The 27,470-nt window shown below is 40.8% G+C and overlaps 1 protein-coding gene across 1 annotated transcript in view; it reads left to right on the top strand.

Annotated features, from left to right (window-relative positions):
- The first annotated feature begins 1,051 nt into the window (after positions 1-1,051).
- Positions 1,052-27,470, top strand: part of LOC126335439 (uncharacterized) — an 81,443-nt gene continuing 55,024 nt past the window's right edge. The window contains exon 1 of the mRNA XM_049998721.1: positions 1,052-1,250. Within this exon, the coding sequence (XP_049854678.1) occupies positions 1,221-1,250 (30 nt within the window). The 5' untranslated portion in view covers positions 1,052-1,220. The remainder of the gene's footprint in view (positions 1,251-27,470) is intronic.

Genomic DNA, 27,470 nt, shown 5'->3' with positions numbered 1-27,470 from the left:
CTCTCCCTTTTCCTACACTCGAATTCCAGTCACCCATTACTATTAAGTTTTCGTCTCCCTTCACTATCTGAATAATTTCTTTTATTTCATCGTACATTTCTTCAATTTCTTCATCATCTGCAGAGCTAGTTGGCATATAAACTTGTACTACTGTAGTAGGTGTGGGCTTCGTATCTATCTTGGCCACAATAATGCGTTCACTATGCTGTTTGTAGTAGCTTACCCGCATTCCTATTTTCCTATTCATTATTAAACCTACTCCTGCATTACCCCTATTTGATTTTGTGTTTATAACCCTGTAGTCACCTGACCAGAAGTCTTGTTCCTCCTGCCACCGAACTTCACTAATTCCCACTATATCTAACTTTAACTTATCCATTTCCCTTTTTAAATTTTCTAACCTACCTGCCCGATTAAGGGATCTGACATTCCACGCTCCGATCCGTAGAACGCCAAAGTTTATCTGTTCAATTTCACTGAATTATAAGTAATGTTCTAGTAAGCATACCAAGGCTGATGACAATTATACTTGTGCTTTCAATTTCCTGCAATAATACGTAAAGTTTTTGACTCACAGTTAAACGTGATATTCCGACATAGCGCTGTAACCGTAGGGGAAGATAAATAATCAGAATTTTTTAAAATTAAAATAACAAGGAACCACTATTGGTAGTTGAATCGAAATTCCATGTTTCCCTAAAATGTGCGAGAGACATAATCGTTTATAGTTTACTGCAACATATTTTGATCCAATTTCAATTAGTGAACGGTACAACTGTAAACCTGTCTATATTCTAAAAAACGAGTTTACTTTATGCAATGTGAAGTCAGATGAGCGATGAAAGGCAGTCGTAACTGCTGTTGTTGGCGACCATTTCACTATGCGTCTTCTATTTTCCTCTGTAATATTTCACCGTCCTTCAAATACAGCAAAACCACGTAAGAGCTACAACCGAAGCACAGGAAATGACCGCGTTTCTTCCCGCCACTCCATCCGAATCGCTCAGCTGTGGTTTAGCAAGTAGCGGACAGATAGCTGTGCATGCAGAGCGCTGTCAGTTCGGGGTAACATACAGTAGGTGGCTCTGGTCAATGTTAAAGTCTTCAAGACATCAAACAACTTTGTTATGCAGCCTAAGAAGCGGAGTGGATGGCTTGGCAAACGTAGGAGCGGAAAATAAGTTGCAGTTTATCAGCGTTGAAAGAGAAATGTTAGATCAATGCATCCAGTTCGTGGTACGTCTTTAAAGGTATGAATCAAAAATCATTGATGTGAAAATTAGTACGCAGGAAACTGCCACATAATTTGTAGACCGCTTACACAGGACAGGATTTGTTCAAGAGTGCCAGACTGTCAACCGTCCCGCCCTATACTTAACGAATAAAAGTTACAGGGCCTCTAGCTGACGATTACTTCAGTTCTCTCTTTTATGTGTGAGGTAGCGTCGAGGCGTTAGACTGCAAAATCACAGGCTGCTTGTACAAATTGTAATTTTGGCCACCACAATGTTTCAATGTTAATGTGAATGTACCGCAGGTTTTTAGGTGATTTATTAATAAAAATGCCCCCGACCACACATTCACGCACAAACCGCTTCGGTTCATAAACCTTACGGTTGTATAATAAATTGGCGACAGTACTCCAAAACTGCTCGAAAAATCTCACATTGCTGATTTCTAGCTAAGGTATTGAATTATGAAATGTTGAATAAAATCTTATTCTAATTACTATATCCTGTTGTTATTATACGTGCAAATACTACATTTAGTAGATGTTAGACTATATTTTGAAATTTATGGAGCAAGGAGAGGTAGGAGCATACTAACTTAAGGGAGCCGGTCTTTCCTCTGGATGAGGCCTAGTGACTTTGTATCAGGTGTGGTGCAGCTTACTTTAGTGACCATCACTCACACCCATGTATAGAATTACCATTTTACCTTGATTTAATACACAAAAAGATACAGATAAAGATACTGTTGTGAGTTATGGGAACCTTGCTGTATAACTTTGAAACACACATTTAATAACACAGGTTATTAAGGAGAAAATTCAACAGTGCGGTTGTAGCAACTCCACCATTGTATTTGGCTTCCTATTTTTGTGAAGAATAGCGCACAGATTAGAATAGGTAACACATTCAATAGGCCAACCCAGTTGGAATATTTCATTTCAGCTTATAAGATACTGGTATTTGTTCTTGCCCATATAACTTTGTTGATTGCAGTTGCTGTTGACTGTGTGGTTTGCATCCACCTCTCAAGTGTTCATTCAGTATCCAGGCAAACTTTATTGGCAGATTGCGAGTGCTGAGCACTTGCAATTGGCACAGAATCTTTAATGGTTTTCCATTATTGATTTCCATCTGTTGGATTACATCGACAACACTAAATTACATTTATTATTCCATCAGCCCAGCAGTTACACATCTTCATGGATGTGTCACATGTCAAGAAAGCATGATCATCATTATCATTGATAGTTGGTAAGGTTGTTCATTCCACAGGCACTAAGTGTAGAATTGTTTAGGATGTGGTGGTAAAAATACACAATGTGAAACATTTTCCATTACAAATACAGTAATTATCATGAACGTATAAATGGAAAACTCGGAGGGACAACACACACATAAATTTTACAGAACAATTTCAAAAAATGAAGCACAGTGATTCATATTAATTGTCGTACAAGATTTTTGTAATAAATAAAAAACATGAACCTGCCCTGGGGTAAAAGAGGCAGAACTAGTAAATGTTAAGTAAAAAAATATATTTGGTTCATTCTGAGGTTTCAGTATTTACAAAAACATGTAAATAATTCATTTTATTACTAATTTTAAAACACTGTTACATCACTTTCTTTGAAAACTCTTAAAACTTTATTTAAAAAAATCTCCTTTTCATAACTTTTTTTTTCTTATGTCATTTGGCAACTTTGCAAACTGACACTAAGCTGCACAGCTGTAGGATTTGTTTTTCCAAACAGCTAAGGCATTAAGATCTTAAATTATCTTTGAACTTTCTGGGGCTTGAGAAGTATGAAAACACTTCAGTCTGCAGCTGCAAGGCATTCTTTGCTCGTGTTATTATGCCCTAAGTCTCTTCTCCAAATCTTTTTACTTTCCATGCAACTTAGTTTTTATTTTGATTTTCAGATGTAGGTGAGTCATTTCAATGTTTTTTTTCTGTTTTAATAGCAATGTGTTGTTCAGTGATGTGTTATTAGTCAGTTTTGGTAATCGGCTGAAGATTTTTGTTCTATTTCTTTTTTTCTTGCAACATGTGTAACACAGTTTTGTGACGTATCAGGCAAGAAAAAAAGAAACAGCATAAAAATCTTCCTTTGATCACCAAGACTCACTAACAACAGCACTACACTGAACGACACAGTTGTTAAAACAAAAAAGCATTGAAATGGAGGATATGGTTTAACATTAAGGCAGAAGTGAAGAATACAACACCTGTCTTTCTGAGTGCAAGTTGGGGAAACTCAAAATGAAGTCCACTGTTAGTATGATTTAGTGTAACATTCAGGGTTGCTCCTCTTCCTCCCCCCCTCCATTGTATGTGCAGGTGCCCATGAGCTGAGGGTGACATGGCAGTCGGTCAGTGCCGTTGGGCATTTGTGTGCTGTAATTTACAGAAGCGTGTGGATCATAAAATAACTTTGGCAAAAAAATGGTCTACCAGTTTTTTTTTCCTGTGGTCTTAAAATATGTCATGAAATAATTACAATGCTTGCTTAGCCAAAAGAAAAGATTTTACTGAAAATTGATGAAGGTAGCAAAAAGTTTAAATTCCCTTAGATGTTTGAGATATGATGTAAGCAATATTCCACATGCCCTGTAGGTATCTTTAGTCAAGCTTGTGTCAAAGGATGTGTTAGAAACAACTGTCTGATTTTCAGCCACTGATATGGAGAAAATGTGGTTTGACCAGAGATTTACTGTTAGTGTTGTAAGTTGGTGGCATAATGAAGTTGTTGAAGCTTATGGCTTAGTTGGGAATTATACTGATTAATTTGACTGCAGTACTCTAATCAGTACTCTAATGTGTAAACTCACTGCTTCCTGGCCTTTGGATACAAATGTGTGGTTACTGTCAAGGAACCTAATTTATATTTTTTTAAATTTTGTTATTTTTGGCTTGTAGCATACATACTTTTTAGTCATCTCAAATTAAATGGATTTACAAATATAGTAAATAACATCTGACCATCTTCAGAAATATATTTTGGGGCACACATTCTTAAATTTGCCTTCAGACTGAAATTGTTGTATGTATTCCATTATGCTATTAGGAACAAGTAGACAGCTAACCACTTGTTTGTATTAAAACATTTAATTCAGTTACTCTATTAATTCAATGCCCATCATTCCTTTTAACAATGTAGGAAAAGATTGATTGCTACTTACCATAAAGATGACACATTAAGTTGCAGACGGGCACAATTAAGACACTTTCACATAATCTTTTGGTCAAGCCTTAGTCAGAAAAAGAAAGACACCATTCATTCACAGGCAGCCCAGTCTGTCTTTTCTTACGTTTTTCATATTACAACCTGCAGGTTCCATTGTTTCATCGTTCCTTTTAGATTATTATGTTTTCTTGTGCTATGAATGTGACTAAAGTGTCATCTGCACTCTTGGTCGTATCTCCAAGAACTGGAATAGTGCAAAGTGACGGACAGTGACCATGACTCAAGATCTGCTGTGAAAATTGACTTTCATTTTCTTGTGGCAATTCCACTGATACAGGCTGTGATTTAAATAACCAATTGTGATGAACAATTGTGTCCACAGTATGCCAATTTTAAGTGGGCAGAAAAAGGTCAATGATTGAGACACGTTCTCACAATGAATGCTATTATTTTTCTTAATTTTCTGCATTTCATGGGCCATGTGTGTCATGGTATGAGTGGCTGTATAGTTACATAGCTTTTCCGACTTGTTAACTAACTTCCATTCTTTTGTTGCTGCCGAAGGAGATCAATTGATCTATTTTCAGGAGGCAGTATGTGCATCGGATTTTTATGTCCACATGTCTTCCACTGCTACTCTCATCTCTCGCTAATTGATCTGCTTTGTCATTGTTTTTATGCTGGGATGAGATTCAGCCCATGTGAATTCCATAATTTGACAAACCTGGTTTGCTTGATGATAGTGATCTACAAGGTCCAGGATGTATTTAATTTAATAGTTCATTTGTTCCAACTTCTGCAACTAATTTATTTCAAATGCTTTCTGAGTTGATTATTAGAGATTTGGGGATTTTGATGGATAGTGTGTATTTTAAAGCAGCAACAACAGTGAATGTTTCAGCTATAAATATGGAAGCATTGCCTGGTAGATGAAACATAAGTTTATGGAAAGAAGAAAGTGCTTTCAGTGAGACTATTCTTATCCATTTTTGAAATATATTTTCAATATAACCTGCCTGTTTGTCTTCATGGTACGATGGAAGTGAAAACTACCCGTTCTTTTCCTTTGCTAGAACAATCAACATACATTACACGAATATTTATTATGATAGGTGTTTTGATAATCATGTAGGAACATTGAGTGTACTTCACATCTACAAATTTTATTTTACAGATATTTCCAACTTTTGCATCTTTAATAGATGTAATTCCCAATTTGAGAGCATTTCACACTTTTTTTATCAGTGGGCAGTAAGTATCCGCCATTCTTTGTAAATCATAAGGATCACATTGCTGTGTTATGCGAATATGTAGACATTTCTGTTGCTTCTAGAAGGGGGTTAGTGGGAGGGAGAAAGCTTAGCTCCAAGACAAATATCTAGGCTTTTGTTCTGTAAACTGTCCAGCAGTGCTAAGTACTTTTGTCAGTGTCGTGGTAGAATGTGCATTTGTAAACTATATAGAAAGTATCAACATATGATACAAAGTAAGAAGAACGTTGGGGTGAGCTCCCCACAACAGACTGCTCTTGTTGTTGAGATTCAATGCATTTTTGCATGTACTGGAGAAGTGTTTTATGAGGTTCCCAAACTCATTCTTGAATCAAATATAATGCCAAGAAATCTAGATTGCATTTTGATTGTATTTTATGATAGGAGAATCTTACTAAGTGTTCAAACAATATGATTTAGTTCGTTTTGTGACAGGAACAATTGTTGATTTTTCTGGAGGAATCTTTAACGCACGACTGTTTAATGTCTTCTGCAGACACCCACCCATATAATATATGCTATATGGTATTGCACATTATTCCATGAAATATTTCATTGCAGAGATGCATGTTGACTTTTAGTATATTCTGTTCTTAGTCTGTGATGATAATCACTGTAGTCCTGAAGGTAGCATTAGATCAATCTTAGCTATCTTGTAGTGAAAATAGGAAGCAGTGGCATTCTTTAAGAAAGACTTTCCAGCTAATTTTTAGTATGTTTATTAGCTTGTTTAGCACAAATAATACATAGAATTTTAGTTATAAACTAATTATTAATATAGTGTACAGAATCACTTTACTATTATTTATCATTATTGTTCAATTAAACAAGTGGCGAGAAATCTCTGCATGTTGTAAAACAGTCAAATAGCAAATAGTAGCCTTAGTGACCTGAAATGGAACGGTCACACACATCTAGCTGCAGTAAAAGCAGATGCCTGATTGTGATTTATTAATTCAGCAACTAAAAAAAAGTACAAAACCGTCGTTCGACCAATTCTTGACCATTGGTCACCAGTCTGCGACTCTTTACCAGGTGGATTCATTAAACGAAACAGAGGCTCCAAGCATCCTCACGGTGTCAGTTAAGTAGCATAGAGCGTTCTCATCTTACACATTGCTAGGGACCTCACATTCTGCATGAAGGCAAGCGGATTTCGGTGAAAATTAAAGTTTTACTTTTGGTCTCGTTATCTTAGTTTTCTTCATGACAGGGAACATCAAGTGAGGCCTTCTATTTGCTGGTGCTAAAACTTAAGAACTACAGAGGGTCATTTAGATCTTGAACTGCCTTATTTGTAATTGATAAATAAAGCATACTATCAACTTTCTTATTTGAAGGCCAGTAAGTGCTTATTCACAATATTACTTTGCCGCCTATCGCTAGAAAATACAGATGCGCGCGTTTATTAAAAAAAACCGGAATGACTGGAATCTGTAGATTTGTGATAACCTTCGTTGCTTTGTTATAATAATCTAACCGAGAAATTCCTAAACTTTTAGTATCACGACTGAAGGTTGCTTCACTCGTGTCTTTGAACCAAATGAAATTTATCAATAATAACAAATAGCCACCCGAGAGTGTTACAGCGACAATTGCGTACTGGGAATGTTATAGCGCCATCGAGAATCCGTATTTTACGGAATATGAGACGCACTTTTTCCTCCGAAGAATTGCCACCACAATCCACGTGCATCTTATATACTCGGAATTAGTATAAAATGTCCAATGTTTGATTTAAAATTCCCGCCAGTTTTAAAAATGGCTATATATTCAATCCTGCGGGAAACCTCTCAACCCGGCAAGATTGGATTCAACTGGCATCCGACGAACGTGACTTGCGGAGATTGCCAAGCTTGCAAACACTGTCCCCCCCCTCCCGGCCCACCCCGCCATCGCAAACACAACACTATCTAGCCTATGATGCGCCATTGCGGCCTGCGGTGCCAGTGAACTTTAAGTGAAAGTGATTAGTGTTGTCAGTAACAGTAAAATATTTTTGTTAGTAGCTAGTTTCGTAATGGAAAAAAATAAAAGGTATTCATATGATGTGGGCTATAAATTGAATGTAACAGTATAATTTGAAATCGGAACAACGTGGATACATAGCAGCTGACGGCACTTCGGCTATCCACCACCAGAAAAATCATTCGCGATTTGCGGGCGAGTAAAGAACAACTGAAAAAAATGAAGACTAAATGTGCAAATGGAGGACTGAATGCAAAATAGCCAAAACTAGATGCCGTATTGAAATGAATTCAAGGACACCGCCAAAATAGTATCATAAGCTAGCGCTACAGTGGAACTCAACAAATTTTAGAGTAAAGTCGGTTGATGCTGCAGGTTTATGAAGAGTTATCGATTTAGGGATGGTAATTACCCAGTCCGTGTGCTGCTAGTCTCTGACCAATGGTGCGGGAATGGCGGGCGCAGATGTGAAGGTATGACGACGTGCTTTTATGGTGGTGGTCAGACTTGGTCGACTGTTAACTTGAGGTCGAGTATGCCTGTCCTCACGTTCCTACACACAAACGTCAGGCCAGTCACACCCGAATTCCCCACAGATCTGGATACTGTAGATTCCTGACATCAACAGTCCACTGTAATCGAATCAAAGAAAAACTCCTCGATCGAAATGGAAAGTCTTCTGGAGAAACGTACACTACGTTCCCATCACGTCGGCTGTCAAATTTCATCAATGATAAACTCCTGACTAATGAAAAACTCCAAAAAATACACCTTCATCAGTCCAACAACTGCACACTGTATTGATACATTAATGCACAGATTTATATGTGGAACTACTTCTGTCAGAAAGTGGCAGTGATAGGTCAACCCGTGCAAATGTATATACAGGCTGGTCCACTGATGGTGACCGGGCCGAATACCTCACGAAGTAAGCGTCAAATGAAAAAACTACAAAGAACGAAACATGTCTAGCTTGAAGGGGGAAACCAGATGGCGCTATGGTTGGCCCGCTAGATGGCACTGCCAAAGGTCAAACGGATATCAACTGCGTTAAAAAAAATAGGAACCCCATTTTTATTGCATATTCGTATAGTACGTAAAGAAATATGAATGTTTTAGTTGGACCACTTTTTTCGCTTTGTGGTAGATGGCGCTGTAATAGTCACAAACATGTGGCTCTCAATTTTAGACGAACAATTGGTAACAGGTAGGTTTTTTAAAATGAAGATACAAAACATAGGTACGTTCGAACATTTTATTTCGGTTGTTCCAATGTGATGATACATGTACCTTTGTGAACTTATCAGTTCTGAGAACTCATGCAGTTACATCGTGATTACCTGTAAACAACACATTAATGCAATAAACGCTCAAGATGATGTCCGTCAACCTCAATGCATTTGGCAATACGTGTAACGACATTCCTCTCAACAGCGGGTAGTTCGCCTTCCGTAATGTTCGCACATGCATTGACAATGCGCTGATGCATGTTGTCAGGCGTCGGTGATCACGATAGCAAATATCCTTCAACTTTCCCCACAGAAAGAAATCCCGGGACGTCAGATTCGGTGTACGTGCAGGCCATGGTATGGTGATTCGACGAATTCGACGACGACCCACCTGTCATGAAATATGCTATTCAATACCGCTTCAACCGCACGCAAGCTATGTGCCGGACATCCATCATGTTGAAGGTACATAGACATTCTGTCATGCAGTGAAACATCTTGCACTAACATCCGTAGAACATTACGTAGAAAATCAGCGTACATTGCACAATTTAGATTGCCATCGATAAAATGGGAGCCAATTATCCTTCCTCCCATAATGCCGCACCATACATTAACCTGCAGAACTGTACACGACATTCAATGTCGTCGCCATGCAATTCCTGGTGCATAGAAATATGGTACGGGTGCAATCGATGTTGATATAGCATTCTCAGCACCGACGTTTTTGAGATTCCAGATTCTCGCGCAGTTTGCCTGCTACTAATGTGCGGATTAGCGGCGACAGCAGCTAAAACACCTACCTGGGCATCATAATTTGTTGCAGGTCGTGGTTGACGTTTCGCACGTGGCTGAACACTTTGTTTTCTTACATAATGTAACTATCCGGCGAACGGTCCGGACACTTGGATGATGTCGTCCAGGATACCGAGCAGCATACATAGCACACGCCCGTTGGGCGTTTTGATCTCAATAGCCATACATCAACACGATCTCGACCTTTTCCGCAATTGGTAAACGGTCTATTTTAACACGGGTAATGTATCACAAAGCAAATACCGTCCGCACTGGCGGAGTATTATGTGACACCACGTACTTATACGTTTGTGACTATTACAGCGCCATCTATCACAAAGCGAAAAAAGTGGTCCAACTAAAACATTCATATTTCTTTACATACTACACGAATATGTAATAAAAATGGGGTTCCTATTAAAAAAAACGCAGTTGATATGCGTTTGACCTATGGCAGCGCCATCTAGCGGGCCAGCCCTAGCCCCAACTGGTTTCCCCCTTCTAGCTAGACGAGTTTCTTTCTTTGTGGTTTTTTCGTTTGATGCTTATTTCGTGAGATATTTGGCCCAGTCACTTTCAATGGACCACCCTGTATAACAAAACTGATACGATCAGAAAGACTCAGATACCTGAGAACAAAGTACAATGCTGTAGACACTGTTTGATAGTTAGTAGTAATGGAACAAAATGACATACCGTTCCAATTCTTGCACAGAGGTAAGTTTTTTTGTGCGTTCAAAGGGTCACCCCTTTACCAACCAAAGAACGTCGACGCCACGGCTGTCAGTGTTTCCAGTGTGATTGCTGCACAGGACGCCTCGATGCTTTCTCGTAGTTCGTCCAGTGTAGCTGGCCTCTGTTGATAAACTTCATTTTTAAAGGTCACCCATTGGTAGAAGTCAAGAGTTGCAAGGTCTGGAGACAGTGGTGGGTACCCAACAGCTCCTCTTCGACTTACCCATCGTCCAGGTAGGTTTTCATCAGAGTAGGCTCTGACATCTCTGTGCTTCTGAGGCGGAGCGCCATCTTGTTGTAGGTAAAAATATTTCATTTCCAGACACCTCTCGGATGGCAGGTAAAAGCGATGTTTGCAGCATATGAAGATACCTTACCAGTTACCGTATCTTCAAAGAAGTATGGGCCAATCAAACCGCGCGATGTCAGACCACGCTCACATAAGACCCAATAGATTTACACGTTTGTCTACGTGAACTTGAGGATTTTCAAGAGCCCAATACACACAGTTGTGGCGATGTACAGTACCGTTCAGTTTGAAGTGCACCTCGCCAGACCATGTAACCATACCTTAAACCGCCCATCCTTGCGAAGCATGCCTTCAAACCATTCACCCTTCCATCTTTCGATCCGGGTCCTCCTTGTCCATAGCGTGCAGCGATCTTGGATTGTCCACTTTCCGCTTTGCAGCCTTCAGAATTCATCGTATGCCTTATCTGCTTACCTCGCTTTCACGTGTAGCGCTGGAAGCTGTACTTGATGTTTTTGGTTGGTCAGACCTTTCCTTATCCACATCCTGAATAGTACCGTCGTCTTAAAATTTATCCCGAATATGATAAATTTGTGTGCGTGTTGGAGACTGCGTTCCGTACACATTCCACCATGTTTTCGTACTTACAGTACCACTTCAGTAAGGCCTTGCGTTGCTCAAACTACAATCTCGCTTCATTCATTGTTGCACTGCCATTTGCTGGAAAACGCGCGCCAAAATCTCTTGAAAAAACTATGGACTACACTACCGTGCAAAATTGCAACGATGTCATTTTGTTCCAAAGATATAAACAATCTGTGTGTGTGTGTGTGTGTGTGTGTGTGTGTGTGTGTGTGTGTGTACATTTTTCTGAACCCCTCTGTATGTAGTTATATGACGTGCTGATGCAACTCGAAACTCATAATAAATAAATTAGTTTTAAATTCACAAAGAAAAACAAGTGTACAGAAGTTAACACATGTGGAAGAGGCAACGGTGCAACTCGTGCAGAAACCAAAATGTCATTTATACCTCGCTCCAGTCCGCAATTTTGGGTCGTTTGGTTTGAAATTTACGATCTGCCCTAATACAGATCATGTGCCTTACGGCAGGTCGCAAATGTATGGTTTAGGATTGTGAGTACAAAATTTACTGTGAGAAGCAAGCAATTACGAACCGAAATCGGTAATCTATTCATCCTCGTGGCGAGGATACAGTGAATTCTGAGTGTCTCATGAGTATTTCTTCAAAATTAAAAAAAAGTAGCATAAAGCACTGTGTCAATTTATGCTCTTAACGCTCCGTTTTCTATCTGAAGATCGTCAGATGGCTGTTAAAATCTGTTTAGCAAGTTTCGGATTGTTCACCAGTATATTTTCAAAGTTCCAAACCAAAACACCCGATATTGCGGCCTGTAGTGCGGTGTGACATCAGAACCGTGAACAGCCATTTTTACCTTACGATCGCCCGACAGCCGACAAGTCTATATACCACGTTTCAGGTTTTTCACAAGTCTGTCTTCGAAGTTTTAAGCAGAAATACCCCAATTTGCGCTCTCATGACTAAATATATGTAATCACTAGTTTGGAAAACAACGAAACTCGGGTTGGGTAACTGAACTGAACTGAACCATAAGCTGCGCCGACGCGAGAGAGAGAACGATGTTGAATGTTATCTCAGTTTTTCGTGCCAACTGTGTTTACGCAAACTTTCAGTTCGACTTGCCCCATCGCTACTCGCTATTAACTCTTTTGTTGTCTCGACTTTACAATTCCCCGTCCGCCAGAAAAGGTGGGAGATCACAGAAAGTTCTAAAAGCTGAAGGTAAATACTCACTTATACACACAATTGAGCGTCTGCCTGTAGACATGAAGTTAGATAATGTATATAGACAGTCTAGATATTTTGTTTCGTGTACACATTTGAATGAATTGTTCCTCAACATTTGCTGAATACGACTGACCTTGTTGTGATCTCGGCTTGTACAGTGGCGATAATGAATAGTGAAAGAAAACAAAGATGAGACGTTGATGGAAACTTGTGCAATTTGCGTAGGGGCCTCTTTTCAGCTGTAATTTACTTTCTACGTTGAATGTAGAAGCAGCATGTTGTTTTTTAACATCACTCACTGACACTTAATATTTTTTGGACCTTCTCTTCGATAACTAGCTTCATCTAGCTGCGGTTTTTTTCTTCGGAATTACTAACTCCCCACAAATATGAAGCTATATGAAAATCGTCAGTCAGCTGCAAGATTTTCTCCCTTGACTACATCTCGATAAGTGATATATAACAAAAAGAGAAAGAGAAGTCATAAAAACCCTATGATGCATTTTCCGTGTTTACCAACACGTCCACACTACCAAATATAGAGCAACATTGTCTAAGAATCGTCTCGTGTCTCCCATTTCAAATGGGAGTCTGAAGTACTGCGTTTTGTACCAAAAGCTTGTCTATAGACAGGATATGTCTCTCAATTGTATACAAAATCGCTCGATTGCCTACACTTTCTAGATACAATCATCGAGTTTGTGTACTAGGCCTAAGGCTCGTCAGCTAGCGCCTAGTGCCAGATAGTTCATTTGCAAGGGTATCGATCACGGTATCCTTAACTGTCAACACCTGACACTACTGCACTCGTTACACATTGTGGACAGCTTCGCGTTCAATGGGCAAGTTTAATGGGAGGAAGATGTCTCGATCAAAGAAGTAGGCAGGACTAGAATAAACCGGAAAGAGAGGGTGGGTAGGTGAGACACATATGTGTGCAACAATAGCCTAGAAACAGTGTACATTAAATGTCTTCTATCTGGAAACTATTCGGAACAGGGCATACGTCTATATGAAGCTTTTTTCTTCAAATGAGCATTCCTGCTGGAGCACATGCCCGCGAAAGGCAAAGGTCCCGAGTTCGAGTCTCGGTTCGGCCCACATTTTTAATCTGCCAGGAAGTTTCAGATGTATGTAGTTTGGCAACATTCTAAAAAAAATATGGTCATTCAGTACATCCAAGGAAAAGATGGTAATTCACTTCCAGTAGTGGCGATTCTGTGAAAAAGATGAAACTTTTTAATATGCCGAATAAGACATTTTTTGTGTGCTACTTAATATGAATATGTTTATATTATTTTGATAAATTGTACAGTTCCTATTAATAAATTATTTTTGAAGAAAAATGGACTCAGTGAGGCCCGTATCAAACTGTAAAGTGCTGATAACGCAGTCCCATACAATTACATGGCATTTCTGTGTTCTTCACCCTACATTACCAGGACTGGTAACTACACTAAACACAAACGACAGTACCATAAGGTGGGAAAATATAGGTCACATTGGTAATTTCGGACTGGAACAGTGTATTTCTGTTCTTCCGTTGTTATCACTGAATGCAAGTTTTGATTTCTCGCGCGCGTTGTTCACACCTTACGTATTGCCAAGCATATACGAACACACATTGTTGCAGTTGGAAGTTGAAACAGTGGTGTGTCGCGGGCTATTCGTCATTGTACAAGAAGAGAAAAAATTCGTAAGCTTAATTTGCTTTGTTATTGTTGTGGTCTTCAGTCCTGAGACTGGTTTGATGCAGCTCTCCATGCTACTCTATCCTGTGCAAGCTTCTTCATCTCCCAGTACCTACTCCAACCTACATCCTTCTAAATCTGCTTAGTGTAGTCATCTCTTGGTCTCCCTCTATGATTTTTACCCTCCACACTGCCCTCCAATGCTAAATTTGTGATCCCTTGATGCCTCAGAACATGTACTACTAACCGGTCGCTTCTTTTTGTCAAGTTGTGCCACATACTCCTCTTCTCCCCAATTCTGTTCAATACTTCATTGTTAGTTATGTGATCTAACCATCTAATCTTCAGCATTCTTCAGTAGCACCACATTTTGAAAGATTCTATTCTATTCTGTTCTTGTCCAAACTAGTTATCGTCCATGTTTCACTTCCATACATGGCTACACTCCATACAAATACTTTCAGAAACGACTTCCTGACACTTAAATCTATATTCGATGTTAACAAATTTCTCTTCAGAAACGCTTTCCTTGCCATTGCCAGTCTACATTTTATATCTTCTCTATTTCGACCATCATCAGTTATTTTGCTCCCCAAATAGCAAAACTCCTTTACTACTTTAAGCGTCTGATTTCCTAATCTAATTCCCTCAGCATCACCCAACGTAATTCGACTACATTCCATTATCATTGTTTTGCTTTTGTTGATGTTCATCTTATACCATTCCTTCAAGTCACTGTTGTCAGGACTGGCTCTCCCAAGGCTGTCAGTAGTTCTAATGGAATGTTGTCTACTCCCAGGGGCCTTGTTTCGACTAGGGTCTTTCAGTGCTCTGTCGAACTCTTCACGCAGTATCGTATCTCCCATTTCATATTCATCTACATCCTCTTCCACTTCCATAATATTGTCCTCAAGTACATTGCCCCTGTATAGACCCTCTATATACTGCCTCCACCTTTCTGCTTTCCCTTCTTTGCTTAGAAGTGGGTATCCATCTGAGCTCTTGATATTCATACAAGTGGTTCTCTTTTCTCCAAAGGTCTCTCTAATTTTCCTGTAGGCAGTATCTATCTTACCCCTAGTGAACCTCTACATCCTTTGATTTTTTCCTCTAGCCATCCCTGCTTAGCCATTTTGCACTTCCTGTCGATCTCGTTTTTGAGACGTTTGTATTCCTTTTTGCCTGCTTCATTTAGTGCATTTTTATATTTTCTCCTTTCGTCAATTAAGTTCAATATTTCTTCTGTTACCCAAGGAGTTCTACTAGTCATCGTCTTTTTACCTACTTGATCCTCTGCTACCTTCACTACTTCATCCCTCAGAGCTACCCATCCTTCTTCTACTGTGCTCATTTCCCCCATTCCTGTCAATTGTTCCCTTACGTTCTCCCTGAAACTCTGTACAACCTCTGGTTCTTTCAGTTTATCCAGGTCCCATCTCCTTAAATTCCCACCTTTTTGCAGTTTCTTTAGTTTTAATCTACAGTTCATAGCCAATAGATTGTGGTCAGAGTCCACATCTGCCCCTGGAAATGTCTTATAATTTAGAACCTGGTTACTAAATCTCTGTCTTACCATTATATAATCTATCTGATACCTTTTAGTATCTCCAGGATTCTTCCATGTATACAACCTTCTTTTATGATTCTTGAACCAAGTGTTAGTTATGATTAAGTTATGCTCTGTGGAAAATTTTACCAGACGGCTTCCTCTTTCATTTCTCTCCCCTAATCCATAGTCACCTACTTTGTTTCCTTCTCTCCCTTTTCCTACTACCGAATTCCAGTCACCCATGACTATTAAATTTTCGTCGCCATTCACTATCTGAATAGTTTCTTTTATCTCATCATATATTTCATCAATTTCTTCACCATCTGCAGAGCTAGTTGGCATATAAACTTGCACTACTGTAGTAGGCATGGGCTTCGTGTCTATCTTGGCCACAAGAATGCGTTCACTATGCTGTTTGTAGTAGCTTACCCGCATTCCTATTTTCCTATTCATTATTAAACCTACTCCTGCATTACCCCTATTTGATTTTGTATTTATAACCCTGTGTTCACCTGACCAAAAGTCTTGTTCCTCCTGCCACCGAACTTCACTAATTCCCAATATATCTAACTTCAACCTATCCATTTCCCGTTTTAAATTTTCTAACCTACCTGCCCGATTAAGGGATCTGACACTCCACGCTCCGATCCGTAGAACGGCAGTTTTCTTTCTCCTGATAGTTGTTAGATTCTGATTAATTGAAGCATATTTTTGACTAGAGTTCTCTGATCATATTATTCTGCAGTGTCATCCAAAATATCACGGGAGATTTTTATGCTCTTTACGAAGTTAACTTAAAGAATATGAAGATTCCGTCCGATTTTACCCAACCTTACGGTAATGCACTCTTGGTGGCCAATCTACCCACACAGAGAATTGCAACTCTACTAATTTACGCACCCACTGACGGTGTGTGTATATGTACGAAGTTACATTATTGACATGCAACTGTGTCTTGTGCGTGCTTCACTGAATCTACATCTACATTTATACTCCACAGTCCACCATACGGTGCGTGGCGGAGGGTACCTCGTACCACAACTAGTATCTTCTCTCCCTGTTCCACTCCCAAACAGAACGTTGGAAAAATGACTGCCTATATGCCTCTGTACGAGCCCTAATCTCTCTTATGTTTGTGGTCTTTCCGCGAAATATAAGTTGACGGCAGTAAAATTGTACTGCAGTCAGCTTCAGATGCTGGTTCTCTAAATTTCCTCAGTATCGATTCACGAAAAGAACGCCTCCTTTCCTCCAGAGACTCCCACCGGAGTTCCTGAAGCATTTCCGTAACACTCGTGTGGTGATCAAACCTACCAGTAACAAATCTAGCAGCCCGCCTCTGAATTGCTTCTATGTCCTCCCTCAATTCGACTTGATAGGGATCCCAAACGCTCGAGCAGTACTCATTAATAGGTCGTATTAGTGTTTTATAAGCGGTCTCCTTTACAGATGAACCACAGCTTCCCAAAACTTTTTTGTCAGGCAGTATATATTACCATACTAAATTAGTCTTGTGGTTCCTCACGTTAGCCTACTACAAAAGGTGGATAAAAAGTAACAACAGAAACGACTTTATTGAAATAACACATGAGATATAAAAGTACTTACTTTTGCCACAGAGTCATGAACCGTGCCGCAGCTCTCAGATCCAGACAAACTCTCTATCACTCATATCGGCTTCTCCCACTATCGATTTGTGACGAACGGTATGTTGAGTGTAGAACGGTGAGTGACCAGCTGTGCAGTGCTGTCAAGAGCAGAGCACACTGGATAGTTTCTGTGTAAGTGACGCTACCAGCTGTGCAATCGGCTTCTGCAAATGCATGGCGACAGGTGGACCATTTGTTCATTATTGGCTGTAGTTCGGCTTGCGACCGCTTGTACGATGTTGCCAAGACCAGAACGCAGCTGGACCCTTTCAGCGTTGAAGTGGTCTTAACAGCTATGCTGTTGGTCTTTGCGAATACAAAGCAACAGTTGGACCGTTTGGGTATTGGCGGCAGAAGAGTATCGGGGCGCCAGGAACGGCTCGGAATTTCGGACATACTTGCTGTCCTGCATGATTAAACAGACCTCCGGAAGTTTCCGAATCATTAGGTGGAACTTCGCTGAGAGAGGTGGCTGCTGGAGGTTACACCGAAGACGCTAGAGGAGGTGTCGCTGGCGGGGGTTCCTCTGAATGTGTTAATTGGAAATATGTCCGCGCTACGCAAAGTACAGGGGCACCCCGTACGTACGGTCCAGTATGTTAAACTTTTCAGCTTTCCCGAGTAAATGAAACCTGATGAAGGTGAAACTTCGGGTGTTGGTGAAGCGCATCCCGAAGGCATTGCTGTAACTGGATCAACTACATCTTTATGCGGTGAATCTTTGGGGGGTGTGGACCTCTGAGAGTGGTTTGTCCAGTGTAGTTTGCATTGGGGGAGCCGTGTGTGGCGCCTCTGAAGGCTGTTCATCAGTGACATAAGCAGGTTTCATTCTCTTTATAGAGACTGCTGTGGTTTTGCTGTCTTGAAGTATTACGAAGACGTGCAAGCCACTTTGTAATACCCAAAATGGCCCAGTGTAAGAGGGAGAAAGCTGCGGCTTAAACTGCGTCAACATATAACCAGATGTGAGAAGTCCGCAACTCGTGGTCTAGTGGCTAGCGTTGCTACCTCTGGATCACGGGGTCCCGGGTTCTATTCACGGTCGGGTTGGGGGTTTTCTCTGCCCAGGGACTGGATGGTTGTGTTGTTACCATCATCATCATCATTGGGGACAATGGCTACGTTGGACTTTGAAAAAAAAATTGGTGCTTTGTACTGATGGCCGCACAGTTGAGCGCCACACAAACTGAACATCAACATCAAATGTTCAAACAGCTCTGAAGGTCCTTTGCAAAAAATTTTTGCTTGGAGCCATGACGGCCTGGAGCTGTTGGAGTGAGTCACAGCATTGTGTTACAATGTTTGTGCTAACTCCTACAGTGCATGGTCCGAGGATGTTGTTTCTTCGCCGACCAGTGTGGCTGAGCGTTTCTAGGCGCTTCAGTCTGGAACCGCGCGGCCGCTACGGTCGCAGGTTCGAATCCTGCCTCGGGCATGGATGTATGTGATGTCCTTAGGTTAGTTAGGTTTAAGTAGTTCTAAGTTCTAGGGGACTGATGACCTCAGATATTGGGTCCCATAGTGCTCAGAGCCATTTTTTTGTTGTTTCTCCTTGGCTATGAGTTTTGCAGGAATGTTAATTTGTTGTGCATAGACTGACGGACTCTCGGGCGTAGGTCAATGCCTGTTTTTACAGTCGTTCTTAAACCCATTAGTCTAACAGGCAGTGCGTCATCCATTTGCTTCCGTTCCACGTGAGCGTTGCTTTGAGGGTTCTGCGGAGTCGTTCAACCAATTTGTTGCTCGTAGGGTAATAGCTCGTAGTTTTGAGGTGAGAAATTCCACATAGCTTTGTGAGCTCGGTAGAAAGCGAACAGTCAAATTATCGACTGCATCTCGCAATCTACATGCGTGCGAATTCTTTAGCCATCGTTTCTGGTGACATGCCAGTAATTGGCATAACATGCAGCCAGTTGATAGAGCTGTCTATTATTGTTAACAGGTATTCGTACCCGTTGGAGTCGGGAAGTGGTCCCAGAAACAAGCTCTTGCCGCTTACTGGCACTCTCTGTCTGCTCCTAGCCATGTAAAGCATTGAGTCACAATATAGTGTGAGATATACATTATGAACAACTTCAAATATATTTTTGTGGTGCGTTGCGGAAATGTATGGGCATTGATGTAACTGTAGCTGTCATTGTGTAATAACATCTGTAACACTATTCGCTGAGCGTTCACAATGTCTGGCCATGGCGCGCTTTTGATTCAGTGGCATGCTCGCGATAGACATACCGTGACAATGTTACAGAAGTTGCTTATGTGGGGGACGTCCATTGTAAATTGTCCTATATATTGTAGGTGTCTTGTACGGCGAGATGGGCTTCGCTGACTAATTTTCTGGAAGGCAGTGACGAGAGGGCGATGATGAGTGAAAGTCTATGCTTCAATTTCACTACATAAGTATTGCCGACCAAATGGTTTGAGCTGATGTAACAGTGCGAGAAAAGAACGCCAATGGCTGCGAAGTTCCAGTACCTGCTGTTGCAGTGTCGCGCCGATGGCCGGCTGCTTGGCTAGCATCTAACTGCCAAGGCTAATTGTGTAGTGAGACTCATGTGTGAGAATAAGATAGTGGCTACCAATGCGTCGTTACGTTTGTTACAGAATTCAGCCAACGTTTGTGTCCTTGGGACCGTGCGTTTGCCGAAGAAGATTTTTCCTGCTATAATAGCATTGAGAGAGGCCTAAGTTTGTGCTACGTTTGGCAAGTGTCGTCGGTAAAAGTTTATTATGCCTAAAAACGCCTTAAATCTTGGTAAGTTTTGGGTTGGGGCATATTATGGGTTGATTGCATATGGTCGGGAAGGGGCGTGATACCCTTTGCTGACGCCTTGTGTCCTAAAAAATAACAGATGGCTTCCTTAATGTGTACTTGTTTGTATTTAGGACTATCCTGTACTCCTAAAGGCGTTGAGATAATAGCTCGTGTTCATTACGAGAAAAAAACAGGAGGAGATCTACATATGCACAAAGAAAATATGGATTTCTGAAAACTTAATCTATAAAGCACTGTTACGTCTGAGCTGCAGCGCGAACCCATATGGTACGAGGTGAAACTTGGATAACCCAAAAGCCATAGTAAAAGCAGTCTTGGGAATATCACAGGGACCACTGGAATTTGCTTATAGGCTTTTTCAAAACGAATCATTAACTGAGGCACTGTGCAACGCTCTGCTAAAACTCTGGTTAAGGGGAATGATGTATCTATCTGGGACAGACCTAGCTGTCAGGACCGTACAATCGCCACAAGGGCGTGTTTACTCACCAAATGAAGCAGTGGCGATCAGGGACTGCCCGATCTGCATATAATTCCTGCATCCAAGCACCGAAATGCTTTTTGGCTACAGCGCGATGTCCCGGAGCGAGACGGGGTATTGTCTTTTAGTACATCCTTGAATGCTGTGCTGCCTTTCGGCGTGTGAATAAGTCTGGCTAATTTCGTAGTTGTTGAAATAGGTCTTCTTCACTGGTGGCGGCGGGTTCTATTTGCGCCTGTCGTCATAGTAAAACGGATTTTATGCTGAAGGTTCATCATAATTATGATGATTTTTGTACGCCAACTAAAAATTTGAAATGGTTTAAAAAATCCACTCTTAAGATGAGGTGAGAGATTTTGGCAGCTGTGGAAGCCTATTCTCCGTATATTTGTTGGCTGAGTTTCGCCGACAGGCGAATTGCACCTAAGGTAGGCCTGCTGATGACGTGTTGCATTGACGCACTGAAGGAGCAAGATGCTAATATCTGAACCATTGTCAATTAAGCATTCGATGCCTGTGTCTTTTACAAAAATGCGTCGCACTAAAGCACTTGACACTTGGGGATACACACTCCGTGAGGAAGTGGGATTGTGATGCACTCGGTTTTGTTTAGCGTCTGCGGAGCGCTTGAAGTGTTTGTGGTCGATGACGCTTTGTATCGGTCGCTTTCGGAGTTCCCCCTTCTTATCTCGATCTTTTAAATTTAAAGTATCAGCACCACGTGGAAGTGTGATTTTTTGCATCTCTGACATGGGTGTGCTGTTGAAGGGATTGAACAACATTTGTGTGGCGGTTGATGATAATTTCTTCCTCTAGAACACTGAAACGGCGCTGTAGATGTGTTTAAAATGGAGGAAAGTTTACCTTTCTCAGGATACGCTTCTGCGCTGTAGCGACAAACTGAAGTCCCGGTGTGTTGCTTTCTGTTAACACTGCTGTGAACCGGTGTGTTTGGCACTGTGTTTCTTAGGTGGGATAGGTCAAGTATATGTGTCCGTCATCTCTGTTAAAGAAGACAATGGTAAAGTGTCATGTGCGCCAAAATCATACTTATTGTTGATGAAAGGCGGTTGAGCCATATCATACGTAGTGCGTGTTCTAAAACAAGTTCTGACTCGCCAAATTACGTAGGTACTGTAGCATTTTTGACTGGCTCCCGATTTCCGATGGTCTCTTTATATAGGATGCGTTGCGTGCGTTGTTCCTCAGGTTTCTGCAGCCGCGTTTTATTACTGTGTCTTATACGTCGTGATATTGTTCGGAAATGGACAGCGGTATTAGGTCTTCCACCACTTTAACCATTTTTTGATCCATGTTGGTGAAGATAAGGTTTATCCATGTCGTTGCACGCAGCATATTGCTGAAAAATGCATGCCACTCGAACGAACCATTCTGTTGGAAGAGTTTCCAGAAAGTCGGGTGCCCGTATTACATTAATTGCAGTTGATGATGTAGCTCAACTGCACATTTGCGATGAAGTCGTCGGCAAAATCGGGAAATGGCAATTTAATGCTGCTCTTCTTATCTGAAGTTAGGTGACAGTTGATATTCCGTTATCGCGGTATGTTACACGACGCGGTAGAAATTAGCTCTATACTACGAGGTCACCGCTGAGATTACTCATTCTACCCTACTACGAAATACGGATAAACAGTAAAAATACAAACGACTTTATTGAAGCAACACTAGATGAGAGATAATATATACAAAACACATGTTGTTGCCATAATGTCATGGACCACACTGCAGTTCTCAGATCAGAACACTCTGTACATAACTCGCGTCAACTTCTCGCACTATCGATGTGTGACGAACGATGTCACCGCACTCTTAAACACTGCAGCATCTTGATAGGCTGTTTAATAATTTTTTGGCTGTTTGCTTTTAAAAAATTGAAACGTCCATGTCTCACTGAAACCTCCCAGAGATGAACTCTTCTTAGGGAACTGAGCTCTTCATAAAAGTCGGTTGAAGTCAGCTGACTAAAACTATGTGTAAAGCGGAAGAGCACAACAACACAGATGATACTGAGCATTGTTGTATTGTCAAGAGATTTGCTACTTTCAAGACTTGATCATTATTACTTGTTTAAAGTCCATTTTATAGATTTCTTTTTTAACTTCGACAGCCGACATCGCTATGCCAGTCATAGTCGGGGTGGGTACATCTAAGTCTGTACTCCGCAAGACACCTTGCGGTGTGTGGTGCAGGTTACTTCTGGCACTACTGTCTTTTTCCTATCTTTCCTGTGTCATTGACGAATGGCACGCGGCAGAAACGATTATCAGTAAAGCTCCGTTTGACATCCAATTTCTCTAATTTTCCCACTGGGGTCATTGCGCGACAGTTATGTGGGAGAAACTGGTAAAGGAGAATACAACAAAGAAAGGCAAATTTATATTTACAGAAACAGAGTTAAACATTCAAAAGTAAAGATAGGCAATTTAGAATACAAAAGACGTATTTGTATGCAATACTGAAAATGACACACCGAACTTGTGACGCGCAATCAAATAAAAACGGGACAGATGACAGAAGGAAATAGCACATTATTTCAAAAGTAATCGCCATAACCTTTAATACATCTATCCCACTGTGAGACAAGATGGTCAGCGTCTTCATGGAAAAATGTTTCCGATTTGCTACGGGGCCTCGACTCTCCTCGTTCGAAGCGAATCAGTGGCCACAATTGTCTTTCTCCAGGGCAAAAAAAAAAGTAAATCGGTTGGGGAGAGATCGGGACTGCATGCAGGATCTGTAAGGGCTTCCTAATGAAACTTCTGCAGTGTAGTCGAAACAACCTTGATAACACATGGGAGCGCACTATCCTGCAACGATTTGATGCCTCACGTCTACATCTCTGGCATTTGGAGTTGAAGGTGCGCTTCAGTTTTTCCAAAGTGTCCACGTACCTTTGTGTGGTAATTGTGTTGAGTCTTGTACCATAGGAATCAAGGGAGAGGATGTTGTTTTGTGGGCGGTTTCCTTCTTTCTACAACACAACTGTATACATGTATTAACAGGCTTCTTTATTTACATAAACAGTAAGCTACTTATCTTTAAGAGAGTCCATGAGTTCTGGAACAAGCTCTTCTGTAATAGTCCATGTTAGCCTCAATGCTGGTGAAGTACAAGTTCGCGCTATGCGATGAATGACAGACGCCAAATTGGACTGTGAGTTGATGCGTCAGGGACTGAGCGACTGCACAGGAACCAGTGACTGAGGCTGAGCCCTCCAGTCAGTGGCAGCGATCTAATTATTGCTGTTGAGGGCGTTGGAGGCGTGTTGCTTGCGAGGATTTCTTTGGCCTCTCTCCTGATAGGCATGCTTGACCAGTGACTACTATCGATCTTCTTTCTACGTCTTTGCCAATCGGTTTGCTGATGACAGCTTACGCCAGCACAAATTTTGACACCGTTTTCCAGAAAATCAATGAGCACCTGGCCCTTGCAGTCAAAGAAAAAGGTCACCATTTCTTCCCCAGAGATGATGTGTGTGTGTTGTTTCGATTACATTGAAGAATTTTCGCTGTGAAGCTCATACACATCCCCCATATGGACCCGATCTTTCCCCATGTGATTTCCATATTTTTGGAGCCCTGAAGAAAGACAATCGTTTCCCTCAATTTTCTGTGGCTGAAGAGGTGCAAGCCTGAGTACAATCACGATTCCGTAGACAACAGTGTACATTTTCACTTGAAGGCATTAACCATCTTATCTCCTGGTGGGATAAATAAATTTACAGCGATCACTTATCAAATAATAAACTGTTTACTCCCTTTTTTCCCTTCTACATCTGTTTGACTGTCCCGTATTGAATGTTATGACTAGTACTTACTAGGCCCTCCTTTCCTCTGTATAATCTCTTGCATTTTTCTTGGCAGTGATTTCACCAGAGAGTCTGTTGTTTGCACAGTAATTTTACCCATTTCTCTAGTAGAGCCCTCTTTAGGTCCTTTCTAGCGGATATATGATTATTTCTTATATTTTCGTCGAGTAGATTCCATAAATTCTCTGTTGGATTAGTGTCTGGGGACTGCAATGGTGCCAGCATCTGGCAGTGTGTTCTACAACAGCCACAGCCTTGCAACTGGAGCTGTATGTTTTGGATCATTGTCTTGTGTGAAAATATGATCTCCAGAAAGACCCATGTTATTCAGACTTATGGGGTGTTTGTTTAAACCTTGTGGTCCATTAGTCCATCAGTAAAACACAAATCACCCACGCCATTTACACTCGTGCAACCCCAGACAGATACTGAATCTCCTCCATATTTAACCCTAACAGTACCAACGCGAAAGGAGAGGGGGAATAGTTTATGACCAGCATAAAATATGAAAAAAAAAACGGAATTCGTTAATTGTTGTTGGCTCATATCAGTAACATACTTATAAAATTGCTGGTGATGTGTGAGTAGGGTCAGAACCTGAAAATATATTTTAGCATACGTTTAGTACACTTTCAGAAACCTGCTCTACAGGGGGGAAGTGAGTGCTTTGTGACCGCCACAAAAATACTTAACAAATACAAATTAACAAGGTGCTGAACCTGAAAAATACTGAATATGACATTCATTGAGGAAAGTGTTGTCTACTCCTAAGACTTGAATGTTGGGTTAACTTTAACTGAAAAATTTAAAATAAAACATCTATGGAATCTGGTAGCAGAATTAATTAAAAACAATAAATATTTTTCAAAATTTTAAGATATAAAATAACTCACCAGGTTACAATATTTTCAATAGCTGAAAATAAAGTAGCCCACTCCCCTTGCTATTTGCGAGGTTTGACCGAGGCTATTGTATTTCTCTCTTGAAGTTCACAATATTTTTCTCCACACCGTTACTCGCCCATTTGACTTTAACAGCTCACATCAACTCTCGTCAGTAAATAAAACCTCCTTCCAGCAATCAAACGCATCGGATTTGTGTTCTGTTGTTTAAGTCCAACTAGCTTCCTTCTGTAGATTTTACTGATATATGGGTTTCTATGGGCTGTTTGGACTTCATTCCGAGCTTGATAAGGCATAGTCCTTACAATCTGTATTGAAACACTATCCTGAATGCATTTGAATTGCAGTAGCTAGTTTTGGAGACCTTAGTTTCGAATTTTTCCTGGTTTTTGTAAGTAGCTATCGTTTTTGCATTCAGATAGAACTGTAGGTGTTACCGCTTCGTGACTGCTTTTCGCACGTTTTGTTCTGATTAAACCTGCATACAGGGTGGCCAGAAATAGTCTGAAAAGGTTGTAAGTGTGTTGCAGTGCAGGTTGTACTGATAAATACTTGTAAAAAAATTCAATACGTTGCGCTGTTTACGTGTTAATTAGCATTGAAGTTAGCCAATCAGGCATTTGCGCGCCCAAATTCAAGCGACCCACCAGAGACGATGTCGCCACAAGCGTGCTTCGTTTGGTTTCCTAAAACCGAACAACAGACCTATACAAAAAATTAGACTTGCGATGGCAGTAAGGATTGAAACAGAGCAAAAGGTTGAGCAGTGTCGTGTACTGTTATCTACGCTATGAGAACAACTGGCATAATAGTACCTGGAGGGCCGCTTGAATTTATGCACGGAATGACTTGATTGGCTGACTTCAGTGTTAATTCGGAAACAGCCAACACATCGAATTTTTTTCTTAGCAGTTCTCTCAGAACAACCTCCCGTGCAACGCCCTTACAAGCTTCAAAGACAGTTTCTGATCACCTTGTATAACAGTCTTCGGTACACTGGTAGGTCTGCCAATGGTTTTCTTCCTTTTCGAAACAACCCGATGCAGATTTCTCGTCTCTTCTTTTGTAGTTTCGCTAAATTTTCGACCCATATTACTTACCGTTCAGCGGCCTTGAAAACGGAACTAGCCACTACTGTCGAAGAAACATCTATATCTACATCTATACTAATATTAAAACTGTAAGAGCCTTGTGTCTGACTGTCTGTTTGAACAAGATAATCTCCAAAACTGAGGTTTTCCCAGGTCACTTATGCGTAGCTTGGGGCAAAGTATAGGCTTTATATCATCAAAATTAGATCACAGAAAATGACATCCCGATTTAAGGTTTTATCTAAAACCCCTTGGCCATCGGTTTGAACACGCTAATCTCCAAAACTACAGAGGTACTCACAGTAACTTGAGCGTAGCTTGGGGCAACGTACAAGGATTTATTTTCACAAAATTGTATCACAGAAAAAGATGTCGCAATTAAGTTTTAAGGAATCTGCACATCTTAGTGGTTCGAATGTCGACCGTAGTGACGGCATAGGACCATTAAAGAACCAGTAGGCGCCACTGTAATTTTTTTACTTCTAGGTTCACGCTTCATGGAATGCATTAGCATTATCTGTTGGCCGTATTAACTAGTATGCTTGCCCAGCGATCATGAAAAAGTTTGTCAAACAGGAGTAAAAATTATTCACATTCTAAGATAAAATTCCGACGCATTGCGACGGAATCATCCGAATGCGACGGAAATCGGTAGATGTGATGTACATGTACAGACAAATAAATGATTACCATTTCAGAAAAATTGGATGATTTACTCAAGAGAAAGATCTCCACAATTTGAGGAAATCAATAACGCGTTGGTCCACCTCTGGCACTTATGCAGGCAATGATTCGATTTGGCAATGATTGATAGAGCTGTTGAATGTCCTCCCGAGGGATATGAGGCAAATTCTGTTCAACTGGCACGTTAGGTCTTCAAAATCCAGAGATGATTGGAGGACGCTGCTCATAATGCTCAAAACGTTCTCCGTTGACCTTGCGGGTCTAGGTTGTATTTGGCAAGCACGAAGACAAGCTGTAGAAACTCATGATGTGTGCGGGGGGGG

Source organism: Schistocerca gregaria, chromosome 2, assembly GCF_023897955.1.
Source record: "Schistocerca gregaria isolate iqSchGreg1 chromosome 2, iqSchGreg1.2, whole genome shotgun sequence".
In the NCBI taxonomy this organism is placed as follows: Eukaryota; Metazoa; Arthropoda; class Insecta; order Orthoptera; family Acrididae; genus Schistocerca; species Schistocerca gregaria.
Note: the sequence above shows the minus strand (reverse complement) of the source record. Positions and strands in the feature narration are given on the sequence as shown.